Source organism: Myiozetetes cayanensis, unplaced genomic scaffold (assembly GCF_022539395.1).
Source record: "Myiozetetes cayanensis isolate MyiCay16 unplaced genomic scaffold, myiCay2020 scf7, whole genome shotgun sequence".
Lineage (NCBI taxonomy): Eukaryota > Metazoa > Chordata > Aves > Passeriformes > Tyrannidae > Myiozetetes > Myiozetetes cayanensis.
Window position 1 is genome coordinate 23,814,499 of NW_026087964.1, and position 16,643 is coordinate 23,831,141.

Consider the following 16,643-nt stretch of genomic DNA (forward strand, 5'->3'; position numbering starts at 1 on the left):
CCATTATCTTCTGCTTCTTTAACCGCTGTCACACCCATGTTTTCCTCGATTCCTCCCCCCTCTCCCCCCTGTTCTGTGTCTTACTACCAAGCTGAGAGGACACAGACCTTCCTCAGCCTCATCCCTTGGTTTCAACTCATTTCTTCAAAGTTACAGCCGCTCTGGTTTCAGTCGGCTCCTACTCTGTGTAGTTATTTCAAAACGCAAGGCAAGGCAAGGCAAGAAGGCAAGGCATCCGGAGGTGGACGGAGGGAGGTGTGGGATGGCAGGTGCACCCAGACCGACACCCGCAGGACCGATGTACCCCGCCAGGCTGGGACACAGGCAGGTGGCTGAGCTTTTACACGCGCCGCGCGCGTTTCAGTCAGCCTGGGAGGATTTGGGGAGATGACCCTGACCGTGAGATTTTCGGAAACTCCCGGTGCTGCAGGTGTTTGACCCCCAAAATTGGGGAGGTCGCCCACAGACATTAACTCCTCTTTTCTGACAGACTCCGCTACTCGTCGAGAGCCCCGGGGCCCTCCTCAGCCTCTCCCCTCTGCCCGGCGGGGCGGGGCCCGGGGCGGGGCTCGGGGCGGGTCTCGGGGGGGTTCGGTCTCGCTGAGTGGCCGCCGCGGGCCGGGGCGGGACGTGGGGGCGAGAAAAGGTCCGTGGGAGCGGCGGTGCCGGGTGCGGGTGGCGGGCGGCGGAGCGGGATGCGCCTGACTCAGAGTATGTGCACCATCGCCGAGTGCGCGCCCGGCGGGGACGGCCCCGCCACCGCCCGGCCCCGCCTCGTCAAGATCGCGGTGGTGGGGGGCAGCGGCGTGGGCAAGACAGGTGAGGGGGCAGCGGAGCGGGCGAGGCGGGTGCGGGGGGCGGCGGAGCGCGGCTCTAACCCTGCTGTAACCCTGCTGTCTGTGCCTGCCCGCAGCGCTCGTCGTGCGGTTCCTCACCCGGCGGTTCATCGGCGACTACGAGCGGAACGCAGGTAGGCGAGCGGCGGCGTGGTCTTTGTTCCCGCCGGGATGGGGATCGAGGGAGGGGGTTACCGTGAGGGGAGAGAGGAGAGAGGGAAGCGGGGCTCGGCCGCTTCGCCGCCGGCCGGTGCCTCCCCGGCGGTGCCTGCCCTGGGAGTGAGAGCGCGAAGCCCGGCGCGGAGCCGTGTCACAGGTGGGAAAGGAGAGCGAAGTATCCCCCGGGGCCGAGGGGACACCCAGCAGGTGCTGCCTTCGGCCCGAGCCGCCGCGGGGTGTCCTGGCTGAGAGCTGCTCCCCTACCCGGTCTGCTCTCGGCGCCCTCCGAAAGGGGCACGCCAGGCACAGCCACGCGCGGTTTGTGACCGCGGCAGCCCTAGGGATAGGTCGTACTGCAGCCCTCGTCTCTGACAGAATTCGCTTTATGTGGTGAAAATGCCCCTTTCTGAAGGAGTCTTTTAGCTGAAACGAGAAAACATTCTGTAAACCTACTGTTGTGCTGTTCTTTGCAAACTGAATGCCAGGAGCTACATGGGCTAGGCAAGGCCAGCTTAAAGGGGAAAATGGAGAGGTGATGTTATGAGTGAGTACAGTGGGGAGTCTAAACTTATGCCGATGTAAAATATGTCGCATTCTGTTGGGGAAATTACTTGAAAAAGCCTAACAAATGAAAAACAAACAAACCAACCCAGTAAATCTTACAGGCCAACAAGAAGAGAGCTTCACTAAATGTGTAAATACAAAATGACAAGCAAACTGCTCTTCTGTATAATAAAAGCGGGTTATTTTGCACTTAACCTTTATCATCCAAGCCAAAATAGTCTTTAAGAAGTGATTAGGTTCCAAGCTGCTCATTATTAAATACCAAGCTTCAAACAAATCAATGCAAGATTCAATCCCAGGCTTCTAGTAACATCGTAAACATTGTTAACCACAGAAGCTTATAACACTGGTTTCTTGCTTAATGAATGGCAATACAACTTTCTCTACACAACTAATGGGCAGCAGAAGCAACATTTGTCTGCAGAGTGGTGGCTGTATTTGTGAACCTGTTGGTGTTCTTGTCAGGTAATCTCTACAGCAGGCACATCCAGATAGATGGAGAGATGTTGGCCATCCAAGTGCAAGATACTCCAGGAGTTCAGGTGAGCTAGATGCAACCATGCAGTTTACCAGAGTAGCTCTAAGTGTTTGTGCGCTTGTGTCCTTCTGTGCAGCATCTTGTTATGGTCTTTCTAGAAATGTTTTGCTGTCCATTTTGGAGTTTGGTGTTCTGTGTGGGAGAGGTGGTAACTTGTGTTTTAACCAGTCAAACCAGCTGTGTTGAGTGCCTGCAGTGTGGTGGTAGTAAAAGAAAACAACTCACTGTTTTGATGATCATTTGTTCATTGGAGAGCCATTACTTCTGAGTGGATGAATTACTGAAGTGTCTGTTCCTGCATATTGGGAACATTAGGCACAAACCCAGAAACAATTTTGTGCAAATAAGGTACATGTGGAAAAAAATGCCATGACCACTGCCCAACAAACTTCATAAATGTGTATGACAGAAAGCAAAGTCTGCTACATTGTGGCTGTGCTCATTAGTGTGTCAAAAGTTAAAGTTTTGAATATATAGACCTGAGTAATGCTGGATTGTTGCCTTTTTGAACTGGGCAACACTCCAGGTCTAAATGCTTCCAGCTCATATCTTTGCTTCCCCAGACTTACTGTCTAGCCAGTTAATTTCCCATTCTGTAGAACTACAAAGTCTTTCTCTGCATGCAGAACTACTCAGGTCAATTTTCCATTTGAGTATAGCAAACTCCAGTGTTAAATTCCAGCTTTTTGCAGCTGAATCAACATCTGCATTTATTCACTATGCTCAGATTAAGTTCATACTTACAATGTGAAATGCAAATATATGTGTCTGAAGCTGTAAAATGCTATTTGGCCTTCCAGACTCCTGAAGACAGGTTCCTTTAATCTTTTATGACTGCAGCTCTCTAACTTGAGACCACTCATTTTTCAGATCCACGAGCACAGTCTGGATTGCAATGAGCAGCTGAACAGATGCATTCGCTGGGCAGATGCCCTAGTGATTGTCTTCTCCATCACAGACTACAAGAGCTTTGAGCTCCTCAGTCACCTTTACCATCACGTTCGACAGCTGCATCCAGGGAACACGGTCCCTGTTGTCATCGTTGCAAACAAAGCCGATCTCTTGCATATCAAAGAGGTGGAGCCTCAGCAGGGACTTCAGCTGGCCAATATGCTGGGCTGTACTTTCTATGAAGTATCTGTCAGTGAAAACTACAACAATGTCTTCAATGCCTTCCATCTCCTCTGTAAAGAAGTCAGTAAACAGCAAATAACCAGCACCCCTGAGAGGAGGAGAACCTCTCTGATTCCACGGCCAAAATCACCCAACATGCAGGATCTCAAGAGAAGGTTTAAGCAAGCTTTGTCTGCCAAAGTGAGGACTGTCACTTCTGTTTGACAGTGGTGCCCTTGGTCTACCTGACATTTTTGCCTGAGATTGAAACCTTGGGTATTTAACACTGGCACATCTAGAGTCCAAGGCATGTGAAAGAAGGAGGATAGTTTGAGTAGCCTTTTTCATGGCTTTAGAAGTATCTAAGCAGTTGCTTAAAAAAGGAACAATGTCAGATTGGAAAAAAAAAAAAACAACCCAAACACAAAAACCCTTGAAAAATAGTTCTAGGATGTTACTTGCAGAACAGGTATTTTCCTCTGGAAAATGAACTTTTCAGTAAATGAAACTGTTTGTCTTTATCCCAGTTGGACAGATTTGGCTTTCATTTGTGTAGAAACAACTTTTCAGCTGTAACTCAACTTGTACTTGAGCAGGGAAACGCCCTGAACCTCAGGTCACTGTTCAGAAGTAACCACTTAAGTCTTGTTCTCACGTGAATGAAGGACACAGCATGATGTATGTGTTTAATTCTATTGCACGGTAGAATTGTTTGTTTTTTCCCCTCGTATTTCAAAACAAATAAGCAAAAATGAAATTGTTCTGTTAAACAACGGTCCTTTATTTTTTTACTAGCCATGTTATTCGCTGACAACTTGACCAGATTCTTTGTATGCAAAACTATTGTCTGCAGGGTGTAAGCATATCTAATTACAAACAACTTTTTTATGGTCTGAAAAAAGTATTCTCCAGACTAAATGGTCCAACAGGGAGCTTCTGAGGAATGAGTGTGGAGTTGGAGTGATAGTCTACTGCAGAAGCCATTCTAAGACATCTCTCTCTCTCCTGTGTGCAGTAGGCAGAAAAGGTGTGAAGCAGGGCTGGCTCCAGGCAATGAAGCTGGAGCTGAGCTGAGCCAGACCTTCTTCATTCTTAAACACATGGCAGATTTATATATAGAATTTTTTTTTTTTTAAATATTGAGTCAATGGAGTTCACAGCCTAAGGGCCTTATACAGATGCACTTTAAAAAGCCAGTTGTGCTTTTGTTTAAACTGTAACTTATTTATTTTGTGTACAGTTGCTCCTCTTAGGGAGTGGACTTTTCATTCTTACTGCCTTGTTCAACATTAAATTTTTCAATTGCATATTTCCTCCTGTGTTGTCTGTGGATGGGGATCAATGGGTAACAACCAGAGAAATGCTGAGATAAAGCAATAGCTTTCTCAAGGTAGTTAACACACATTGCAGAAACAGTAAGGTGGCCTTTCCTGCCTGTGCTGTTCCTTTATTAGCTTAAACCACAGGGAGGGAGCTCTTACAACTGCTTTACAACTTCCTCTTTAAGAAATTCTTTTAGGAGAGGAACTGAATAAGGCAGAGACCTTTCAAATGAAAATGGGATTCTTTATTTCCCCTTGTCAAAAATACTTCAGTATTTCTCAACTGGGAAAGGAATGGTGTGAGGTAGGTCAAAATCTGGAAGAACACAAATTCTAAGTGACTGCCCCTTTCTCCTTAAAAAAAAATGTGTTGAGCTATATCACAAGGAAGAATTTAATCAAATTGCAAGTCTTCAACTACCTTACATTTAAAGTAGCTTTACTGAGAGCCTTTCTTGGGAGGATGTTTGTGTTGGGATGAGGCTGACTGCTCTACAGGCTCACCTGGTTAGCACACAGCTGTAATAACTGGTGCAGGGAAACTCTGACTGGGTCCTGCTGATGATAATCTTTTGGACGATGAGCTACGAGACAAAGTGACTTAGGACAGGAGTTGCAAACAGAACTGAGCTTGCTCTACCAGTCTGAACTTACATAAAATTCCGCTTAGCTTATTAATATAGTATTAATATTTGCCCCTATGTGCCAAGGGTGGCTTCTCTTCCTACCTTTTGAGTATTGCTTGGTGTCACACGCAGAGGACTTAAGACACTCCTTGCTGTGGTCCTGCACTTGCCCAAGCAAATCTCTTCTGTGCTGTTCCTACCCACATGAAACTAGGAGAAGATCTCTCATCTCACCTATTCCCTGAGCACAGGCTATGTGTAGCTGCTACAGCTAATTCCTACAAATCAGAGCTCACTATTTCACTAGGGCCACTGGAAAGACTCCGGTGCAGTTTTGGTCTAGAAGCACTTGAGTATAAGATGGTGGCTGAGTTCCAGTATCAATTGCCACAGCTGTGGCCCCACTGGCTGAGAAGATTCCTCCAAAGTGTGTGTGTGTGGGCCTGGAAAACTAGTTTTTGCTTCAGTCAGAGGTGCTACTTGATCCACAGGAAGTGCAAGATCACCAGTGTCTGCTTAGACTCACCTCTCGCCTTCTCAATACAGTACATCTTTAGATGGCCAAGTCAGAGATCTGAGAACATCTGACGAAAGAGAGGTGAGGGAGTGCAGACCACAACTGGCAGCCTCCATCATCTCAGGAAAGCAGCAGCATCTCAGAGGTGTGAGTACCTGAGCTCACTGGCCAGCAATGGCCACTGGACATAGGCGAGCCTTTCTGCTACAGAGCCTTTCTGTGAGCAGAGCGTGGAAAACATTCTAGGACACCTCCCAAGATAGAAGGTCTAGATTCCCAGGGGCAATAAAATAATGCAAAAGTAAAAAAGGTCGCAGGAATATGCAGTTCTGGCACATGTAGAAGAAAAGGAGAAGATGGATCAGGTTTTGCATTGTAAGAGCATCGCTTTATTGATTACAGAATTTGCAAAACAACCATATTCTAAGATTAAACAGTAGAGAATGACAGAAAAGAAACCAAGAGACTGGCTATTTGTTTTCCAGTTGCTCTGTTCAAACTATTCCTTGAGATTTTAATATTGCAATCACATAACATTTCTCATTTTTTATAGCACAAAGTTCCATTCTATAGTCATCCTTATAAATTTCTCTTCCATAGAGGCGACATTGTCCATGCTTTATAATTGGTCCATTGTTTCCTTCCAGCCACTCAAAAGTGAACTTAAACCAAAATGCACCCTTTTCTGAAGACCATTATAAACATTTAGGAGAACTAATGCTAGCTAGTGAACAAAATGTAAAAAAAACTACTTCCCATTTAAACTACTCTTTGGCATAATAAAGAATGCTATAATAGAGTGAATGCCACTTATAATTTCACATTCTCATCTCACTGTAAGCTGTAGTCATAGCATTCCTTAAATGAAGAAAAAGGATGCAGCTTTAGAGCTCCACCATTTTATGCTGCAATTAGGAAATCTCGGTGCTATATGCAACTACAATTTCTGTTGGCTGCTGCTTTGTTATCATAGATCGTAGCAAAGTTTTATAAAGAAAAATTACATAACTGAATTTGAATGCAGCTCTTTTGTGAACATAAAATAAAAACAGTTCTCTAATCATGCTGTTCAGAAACCTAGCTCAAGAATGGATCTGTGCTGTGGCCTCTTGAAAATGGGACCATGCCTTTTTTTTCTCTCTTTTTTTAAATGCATGTGAGGGGAGGATTCTTCCAGGGTTATCATCAAACCAACACAGCCCATATGCCCTCCTGTGTAAATCTAGATATGTGTGCCATCAGAAACAGTCTTTTCTCCTGGGACTGTGGGTGGAGAAACTAGAGCAGGAAACAGAAAGCTAAGAGAGAAGCAGCCATGTAACCCAGCCCTTGAGTCTGGTTCTCCGCTTCCCTGCCTCTACCAGTCCTGCCAGGAGAGTATCACTGGACTGGGAGCTGCCCTACCAGCTAAATCAGGGCTGTGCTCCATGTGCTCCATCCCTCTGCAGTGAGGGATGAAGTAAGAGCAGAGGCTTTTCACATGGTATAAGGCACACATATTTTTCAAGGTAGCATGACAAAGGGTCGATTTTGCTGGCTTTTCACTCCCTCAGCAGCATTTCTTACCAAACACAACCCCAGCAAAACCATCAGGAATTCTCAGAGAAAAAAGTACTGCTCATTGGGGAAGGAAAATTCAGAATCACCTGGTCCTCAGCTGCTTCTTTTCTAGGGAATTATGACAATCACCCTCACCATGTCAAATGGGGCTGGGAGTGATTCAAACTGCATAGTGCTATTGTTAAGGAGGGGGGGACTTCTTGCTGGACAACTGGACCATTTTGAAGAGCTGCCCATGAGCTGCACATGCAGCCAGATACCCAGCAGCCAGATACCCAGCTGCTTCACCTGGAGCTGTAACTGCAGCAGGTGACACGTCAGTTTTTGGAGGGCTACCAAGAAGAGTGACAGACCGGGGATCTGATGTTTCCGGGTGAGGCACTCACTCATCTTCTCCACAGATCCTCCTCTGTCAGATATCAGTGTCGGGCTGGAGATGGTCTGGGGCAAACAACAACTCAACAGCACTGTGTGGGGTCAGGAGTGCAGAGGAGAGCACGATTACCTGAAAGAAGGGGAACAAGAAACAAGTCAGATTGAAGGGGACTGAGACAGTGCTAATGAGCCATGGAAATGAACTGTTTGCTTCACCCAGCTCTAGACAGGCTGTGTGTTTCTGGTGTTTACTGACAGGGATTACAACTTGTCCAGCGAAACTGTATGCTCTCTAATAACTGTAGTTAAATCACTTTAAGGAGCATAATGACTGGTAGCATTGTACTCTTAATGAATGTGTGCTTTGACATGTCTCTACCCACATCTTACCCAGTGATTTGTTGTGACTGCCATTGCGTTTGCTGTGAGGCACCAGCTGATGAAACAGTGGTTTCCTCTCCTTTAGCACAGATCTGAGTGATACCTGTTCCTTCTCAGTTGAAGGTAAGATGAGCACCACAGAAATGCTGCCAGCCTGCTACAGGGAGCCACAGTCCCTTCTTAGAAAGGTCTCTTCAGACCAGGCATATGACGTTCTGCATATCAGGCTCAACCTCAAGCATTGTCAGATGCTATTGCTTTTGTTTCTTCCAGTTTTTAATACCAGATGGGTCTGATGAAAGGAGCCATCTCTCACTACAACCATGATATGCAACCTACTAGATGCAGGTATCTGTTTTCCTTAAGTGAAAGTTAATATATAATTGCCTAGGTTGAAGGCTTCTCTGCAGGGCAAAGCTATCGGCAAGGAGCGGGTGCATGCGCTCTTGCTGTGTGGAGCTAACCCAGGGTCAAAGTCATAGGACACTGCTCTTACAGTCCATAGGGTCAGGACTGCAGGCAGGGATGTGGGGGCAGATTTAATCATACTAGCCTACTTGAAAATGAATTTGCTTCTTCAGTGCAAATCCAAGGACAGGAAGCACAAGCATCAACAACGGAGTATGTCTGTGTGTCTGTCTACTGTAGTAGTTATCAAAGCACTTGTGCTGTCCATCACATGGCTTAAGTGTGTGGTAATGCTGCATTTCAACTTTTTTTATTGTTATTTCTGTCATCTTTTCACTTCAGATACTGAAAGGATCCCTTCTGTACTGGTGATAGTCTTCCCCTCACTTCTCCTCTTCTCTTGTCCTCCCACACAATCTGCAGCAAACTGACACTGATTATCTCTTCCTTCCTAAGCTTGAAAAACTCTCTGTAACTTGCAGATGCCAAAGGCTGACACTGTCTTACTTAAATTACATGAGAATCAGACTATAGCACAGTATGTGCTCATCTTGTTATCATGCAGCTTAACTCTGAAAAGCATGAAGTGACACGTTACCGAAGTTTTTTCAGTGTACAAGCCAAACATCAACAATGGCCACTGACAGATAAAAACAATTTCTTCTTGGAGTTCTACCACTGAACCCTGAGGGGACTGGGGCAACTAAAAGCAAGCCCAGAAAGAAAAAAGAGATCTGCAACTTTAACTCTCAGAAAGGATGCTGCCAAATACAGCAGGACTTCCCTCCTTTCCCCACAGTACCTCTAAGGGCTCATTGAGGGAGATAAATGGTGAATGATTGTTCTTTCATTTTTAAAGAGGAGAAGGGAATTGCCCTGATAACTAATGTCCACCTCTTCTCCAGGCAGCTCTCTTCAGAACAGCCCTTTGCAGACCTCCTTGTTCTGTATAGCAGGCCTGTCTTTCATCCTTCACCTGAAGGGCTACCCTTCCTGCTGGCAGCCAAGGTGGAAGAGCCAGGAGCTCCCACCCTGGCCCACTGAGCTCCAATGGACAGCTTCCCCACAGCAGAGGGCAGGGAAGGATGCAGCTAACATCTGCTGCTGCATCTGGAGGGGTTTATCCATCTGCCTGCCTTAGCCACAACCACATAGATGGTTGCGCATGCTCGGAGAAGGGAAAGTGAAACTTTCTCTCATGCTCTTTCTTCATTACTCTCTTGATTAAAGCAGAAAAAGAGAAGCAATTTCTTCCTTTGAAAGTAAGGTACTTCTCACTAGATATGGGGAGCTATTTACCACCATCCAAAAACAAACAATGTGCAGAAAACACTGTATTCCTTTGTGCTTCTCCATGAGAAATAAAATTGTCATTCGTATTCAGATGCAGAGCAGTTCTGTGGATGGAAACATGTCCTTTTCCACATTTAAATGTCAGTTGCCTCAATTCGAAACAATTGCTGAAGTAATCAGTGCATCTTGACAGTTTTTATTCAGTTACTTTCCTTGATTTTTGCACTCACACAATTCTCCATTTTTCCAAGAGCCAATATGAGTACAAATGTTATGCTTTGTTTGAATGGAAGGGATTTGGAAGGCCAGTGCTCCCCTGATGCCTGAACCCGACTGCTCGAACAACACAAAAAACCTCTGTTAAACCCTGGCTTAAGTTAGATAAATGCCTGGTTTCTTGAAAAGGGAATAATCCTAAACAGGTGGTGCATATTCACAGCTATAGTGCAGAAATCCAGGTAAATCCAACAAACTTACAAACTTTTTTTATGTGAGAGACTTGCACAACTGCTTCTTTTCTTCTTTCTCTTCCTCCTCCTGCCTCTCCCATGAAGTCCTTTCACCTCTAACACAGCGCATTTGCACAAAGGGCAAGATGCAGTAAAAGCTTAAAATGCTTTAGGAATCTGCCTCAGAGGGTGACCTGCCGCCAGGGTTAAGCCAAAGCAAAGCAACACCAGATCCAGTGTCACCACTGTCAAGCCTCAAGTCCCTTCAGAAAGCCAGTTGAAAATCCCCTGCATAGTTCTCAACCAACTCAGATGTTAACCCTCTGTTTATCTTCCAGGGTGTCTTAATACATTTTGTGTGTGGATTAACTTGTCCATCAGTGTGTCACAACTCAATTCCTCTCCAAGAGGGAAAGAATTTAATTCACTGTTTTGAGGAGATTAGCAATAGGCTAAAGAGGGAGAAATGTGTTACATCAAAAAAATATTGCTAAAAATGGTTCTCCATCTTACAAAATACTGCTTGAGACTGGTTTGCAAAGATAACTAAAACATGGAAAATGCATGTCCAACTGAGGGGCTGCTCTGCCTTTGGTTGGCTCCATTTTGCTACTGATTTCTCTCTAATCAAAACTACATTACAAAGGAACTGAAAATAAGATGTTCACAAGCCACCCTGGAAACTAGAGTTACGTTTATGATGCATCTGGTTACACGGCACTTTGGAGTTTTTATATCACCCTTTGTATCTGCAGTACTCAACAGACAACTGAGTGGTCCTCCAAAATTAATGGTGCCACCAGAGCTCATCCACCCTCCTGCTCTTCTCCCTCCCTTCTCCATTAAGATGACAGCTACTGTAGGTCAAGTTCTGCTGCCAGAGAGTGGACAAGGCAAAGACCAGCCACATGGATGCTACTGAAGTTTCACTGTGGGAGCCATCCTCCTTCCAACAGCACATTCAAGGGATGCAGAGTCTATAGCATGTAAAAAACCAGATCATTGGTGTCTGAACACTTGTTGCCTACAGATGTTTCACAGCAAAACCCTAACATCATTTCTGTCCACGTGGTAGTGGCTTTCTGAAGGTTTGGTACCAGTGTTATAAGGAACGTGATCTGATGAATTTTCTTATGTTTCATTTAGAGAAGAACTGTGTGTCTAGAGCGATTTTTACCTGGGTACCAGGTTTGCGTGTTGCTACCAAATCCTTCACCATTTTGACCTCAGAGACTGACACTCCACCAACCATAAAGATGATCAGAAGAGGATGATCACCAGGGTGAGGACGATTCACCTGTAAAATTAAGGAAATCATTATGTGTAGTTGCTCCATCCAGGTCCAAATCTATAGACTGTCAGTGATTGGCTGCCTGAGCTGCTAGAGGAAGACCAAAGAGGAAGCTCAGAAAGAAATATTCATGGAATGCTGGTTTCTGTAGCAGCTGAAAGGGAAATCAGTGGGGATGATGCCCAGTTAAAGCTAATTAACTGTTTCCAGGGAAATCAAGTCTCCATGGATTCCACTGAAACCTAGGCGAATTTCTTATGAAGTATGAGGGCTTCTCCCTCCATTCCTTCTACTTTACTTTCCTCCCTTTCCCAGAGTGGGAGGAGAGTACTTGGGTGGTACATGTATATTTTGGATACATGTATGCACGAGGCTTTAAGGAATGAGGGGTAAATTACTACCCAGTAGAAGCAAGGAGTCCAGCCTAAACATGCTAGAATCCCAGGCTGAGGTCAGCAAGGGAAAAAAATTTATGCAATGTGTTTTCACCAATGCAGTGAATAATCTTTTACACTTGATCCAATACAAATAAATCAGGTCCATTACAGTATAAAATCAGTTTCTAGCTTGTTTCATTTCAGAATTTTCAATACTTCTATGACTGCCTCGTAACTAATATAGAGAAAATTTACCTCAAAGAAAATACTTTTTAAATTTTTCCCCATTTATCTTTAAAATGGCACAAACATTCCACTTCAGTTAAGACTTTATAAAACTGCATTTTAATTTTAAATGTGAAGGTGATGCTTTACATCAGTTTCCTCTTAACCATTTCTAGAAGTTAGATGACTTTGCTGTTTCCTAGCAAACTCTTTCTTTCTTGAGAAAACATGCTGCCCTGACAATGCCTTGCTCTACTCTTTGGAGGTGATGTCAACAGAGCCCGTGCAATTCCTCATCACATCACCCAAATGTTTGGCTCTGAAAGTAACAGAACAGTGTAATTTCTTTTTAGATCTCCACATCCTGTCCCTCCACGAGCACAGGTTTTTAACAGCATTCATTTGGCAGAATGAAAGTGACCATCAGCCTGTGTTTGGGCGCACCGCGGTTCCTTTCCTTTCACCACCACAGCAGATACCTTTGATCCTTGTGACTCCAGCTCCTGAGTGTATAGCTCTCCTTCTTTTCCTTATTTTGGCTTTCCTATATTTAGTCTTTGGGCAGTTTTTCATTCTGCGGGTCTGTCAGACTTTTTGCCTGTCAACCTTCAGCAAAGACTCTTCCCTTTGAATCCAGCACAGAGAGATGGCATGCTCTCTCTCCAGGCTAGCTGACTTTGATTACATAGGCCTCTCTGTTCAATGCTGCTCCCCAGGCAAGGAGCTCTTGAATTCCTGGGAGTTTGAAACCAGTACAAAAAGTCTCAGATAGACATATCAGTGAGCTGAGTATTTGTGTGATGGGTGTTTATTCTCTTACTTGCACCCACTTCTTAAGCCATCTTCATTGAGCTGATGGCACAGGTAGCATATATACTACAACTGCAGGGTGTCCTGAAACTCTAGTGCAAGACTGAGCAATTTTGCATTTACACCAACAGACCAGTCAAATGGATACACCAGAGCTTACAAAGGCTTCCTTTATGCCCTTTCCCACATCAGACTTCTCGATTCTTACTATCTGCACTCAACATATTGTCAACCTCAAATGAAAAAAAGTCCATTTTTACTACAAACACCATGCAGAGTGTAAGACCTAAATATTTACTTACAAATCAGAGCAAATAGAACTATTACTTGATAAAGTATTTCATGCCATAATTGCTGAAGGCACTGATGCAAAGTTAAAGAAATAACTGCTCACAAAGATGACAAGGATAAAAGTTGACAAAGCACTCTGCTACAGCACTTTCAGGTAACACAGTATACTATTTTTTATCTTTTCATGGTTCTTGCTCTTTTGAACCCTGTCACGAGAGCAAACAGCTCCACCCCATCTCATGAATCTTCTGAATTACTTTGAATGAAGGGTCATTCAAAGAACTCAAATATTTCTTTATGGCGTGACGTTGTGTCAGGCTTAAGGTTAGATATTAAAAAAAGACCAAAGGGTGGTTGGAACAGGCTCCCCAGGGAAGCGGTCACAGCACCAAGCCTGACAGAGTGCAAGAAGTGTTTGGATGATACTCTCAGGCACATGGTGTGACTCTTGGGGATCATCCTATGCAGGGACAGGAGTTGGACTTGACGATCTTTGTGGGTCCCTTTCAACTCAGAACATTCTGTGATTCTGTGATTCCTAATGTCTTGCCTTGCAACAACCAACTCATAATAACCATGCATGCAAGAGACTGGGCACACTGAAAGAACTCCCAGTATAAGAACATTAATCGGAAAACACAAGCTTTCAGGGCAATGCTAAAGAGAAAAAGTCTTGACAAATAATTTCCTTCAGTCAAAATAAACCTAGATCCAAACACATGGTGCCTATATAAAACTTATTATTTTTCAGAAGACTAAAGTTCAAACCACAAATTCCAGAAATGTGTATTAAAAATACTATTAGGCATGCAAACTCTAAATTAAATTAAAATTGAAATGAAAAGGGTCTTGGAATCTGTAATTTTGTTATGTTATGCATAAGTGTTTTGAAGGAGGACAATACTTCGGGTACAAAATATTTGGCTATGTTAAGAATGCAAGTTTCTGCCAATTTTTTTTTTTTGTTTGTTTGATAATACAACCACCCAAGGCTCGCTCTCTTGAAGGAACTGGCTGCATGTAGCTAAATACAACTCATTTCAGTGATACAGAAGAAGAACTGAAATGGACTGCAACAAAAGTAACGTGTATCTTCTGGGATCCTTCTAAAGTTCGGTTGATTTGGGACATTTCCAAGACCTCTGAATTTACTGTGAAATCTAAATTTTGCATAAATCCCCAAGTGAAATTCAGTTCAAAATGCCATGCCTTAAAAATAATTCAGAGAGCTATCTTGGGCAATTAGAAAGACTAACCAAAAAACCCTCAAAACCTTTACAGTGAAGTGAAAGAGTCCAAAGGAAGGGGGAGTGGTGCCCTGAGCCAGCAGAGTGTCCCAGTGAGACACCAGGGCCTTCTCTCCAGCTCCAAACCCCTCATACTGCATGTCCTCAGGATGCTGGTGGATAGAGAGCTCTTTGCTGGTGTGTGTGTCTGTGTGGAAGAGAGGGAGGAAGAGGTGGGAAAATAAGGTGGCAGTGGTCAATAAAACTCTAAAACTGAAGCAGGAAGGGGTTGGAGGACAGATTTGTTCTCAAGGTAGCTCACAAAACACAACTTTTTGCTCTGAGGAAAGTCAGCAGAAACAATCTTTACTGTCCTGTGGAGGATAACTCTGCCAACAAGGGCAGCAGCAACAATGACTCTAGTGTTTGTGACCAACCAATTTAAATTAGCTGAATAACTGGAAAAAGAAAAACGTGGCAATCACCAGAAACTAGGCTGTTGTGCAGGGCACTTGGTATCAATGATAACAAGCTCAGATCATCAAAAAATGTGTGGTATAGAGCAGCAGTCAAAACAAGAGTCCTTGAGGCAGTGAGGCCTTTCCCCTTCCCTTAGCTTCAAACAAACACACCTGCCAGAGAAACAACTTCTGGATGAGAGATATCTTTAAGTTTGTCCTGAGTTAAAACACCTGAGGTAATCACTTAGCAAAGCATTTTTAAGTGAGTTGGCATTTATATTCAGGAATTGAGGAAGATACAAAGTACAAGGAAGCTCACAAAATAATTACTGTGCCAATGGTCTGATTGTGTCAGAAATACAGGCTGGTCGGAAACTCATTCAGTACATGCCAACAAGCCAGGCTACAAAACCAAAGGAGCAAGCATGGACACATATTCGTGAGGTATCTGATGATGCCCATGAAATATTAATTCTACACAAAGTTCACTTGCTTGTCTCTTAGTTCTTGACAAATCATTTCCTTCAGTCAAAATAAACCTAGATCCAAACACATGGTGCCTATATAAAACTTATTATTTTTCAGAAGACTAAAGTTCAAACCACAAATTCCAGAAACATGTATTAAAAACACTCTCTCACATTTAGGCCTTCTGGAGTCCTTAGGTTGTTGCTTTTTTTTTTTTTTATTTAAGGATAAGTTATACTCCTGCTTAAAAATTTTGCAATAACCACATACAATGAAATTAATACAATTCTGAGAGTTAAATAAAACCAATCATTGAAAAAATCACTCGTGTGCACAAGCTTCTTTACTTTGTTCGACAGTGTAACGTGTTTTTAATTCTACTAATTTTGGGTGTGTTGGCACAAATTTTTTCAGTTCTGATACATGAATGGAAAGAATATTGGGTCACTATTTCTATAGCTAGTCTCTTTTGTCTTGGGACTTTATCATAAGCTATGAAGAGCTGAGAATTTAGATTTAGGAACCTATCTGAATACATTCTGGAAAGCCATTTCAACTGTGGAAAGAGATTCCTGAAAACCTGTACTGGATTTTAGGCACACCTGATTTGTGCTCAAGACTAACTTTCCCTGAAATAACAGAAAAATAACTTTCTTATTCTGATGATGGGTTCTAGAATACTACTAATACAACAGTCAAAACTATTTTTGACAACTGCTTTTAAATCCAGGTTTACCAGGCATTTGCACAAAAGAGAAAAAATTTTTTTTTTCTTTTCTATTACCATAGAATCACAGAACAATTCAAGTTGGAAGGAATCTATGCAGCTCACCTATATCACCTCCCTGCCCAAAGCATGACCAACTTCAAAACTGTATCAGATTGCTCAGGGTTTATGTTTGGCCAACCATTGAATATCTCAGAGATGGAGATTTCACAGCCTCTCTGGATTTAACCACTCTTGCAGCGAATGGTTTTTTTCCTCATATTCAACTGGAATTTCCCTTGCTGCAATTTGCCTCCACTGCCTAACACAGTTTGCTGATGCCTCTTCCGTGCTGAGGGATGGTGGTGTTAATACTGGAAGAAGGACACTGGGCATGGTACAGAAACATAGTGTACTCATAGCCACAGTGTTGATGTGGCTTGATGTAAATTTGGATTTGTTTTCAATGGAGAAGTCAGAATATGCAGTAGGGCAAAGTGGAATGTACAGCATGATAGCTACTCCACACTTCATCTCTGTAAATATTTAGCGAACACTTAACATAGGCTAATTTGTAAAGCAGAGTAAATTCTTGTAGAATGACTGTCTTAAAACATGCTAAGAGCATTTACAAAGCAAATTCTAAC

The 16,643-nt window shown here is 43.5% G+C and overlaps 2 protein-coding genes across 2 annotated transcripts in view; one reads left to right on the forward strand and one right to left on the reverse strand.

The window, feature by feature from the left end:
* The first annotated feature begins 639 nt into the window (after positions 1 to 639).
* On the forward strand, positions 640 to 4,517 carry RASL11B (RAS like family 11 member B). The gene is made up of 4 exons (XM_050337854.1): positions 640 to 819; positions 914 to 970; positions 2,025 to 2,101; positions 2,968 to 4,517. The coding sequence occupies exons 1-4, from the start codon at positions 696 to 698 to the stop codon at positions 3,433 to 3,435; spliced, it is 726 nt and encodes a 241-aa protein (XP_050193811.1). The 5' UTR covers positions 640 to 695; the 3' UTR covers positions 3,436 to 4,517.
* Positions 4,518 to 6,041: 1,524 nt separating this feature from the next.
* Positions 6,042 to 16,643, reverse strand: part of SCFD2 (sec1 family domain containing 2) — a 191,041-nt gene continuing 180,439 nt past the window's right edge. The window contains 2 exon segments of the mRNA XM_050337840.1: positions 6,042 to 7,740; positions 11,319 to 11,438. Coding sequence (XP_050193797.1) covers positions 7,648 to 7,740; positions 11,319 to 11,438 — 213 coding nt within the window. The 3' untranslated portion in view covers positions 6,042 to 7,647.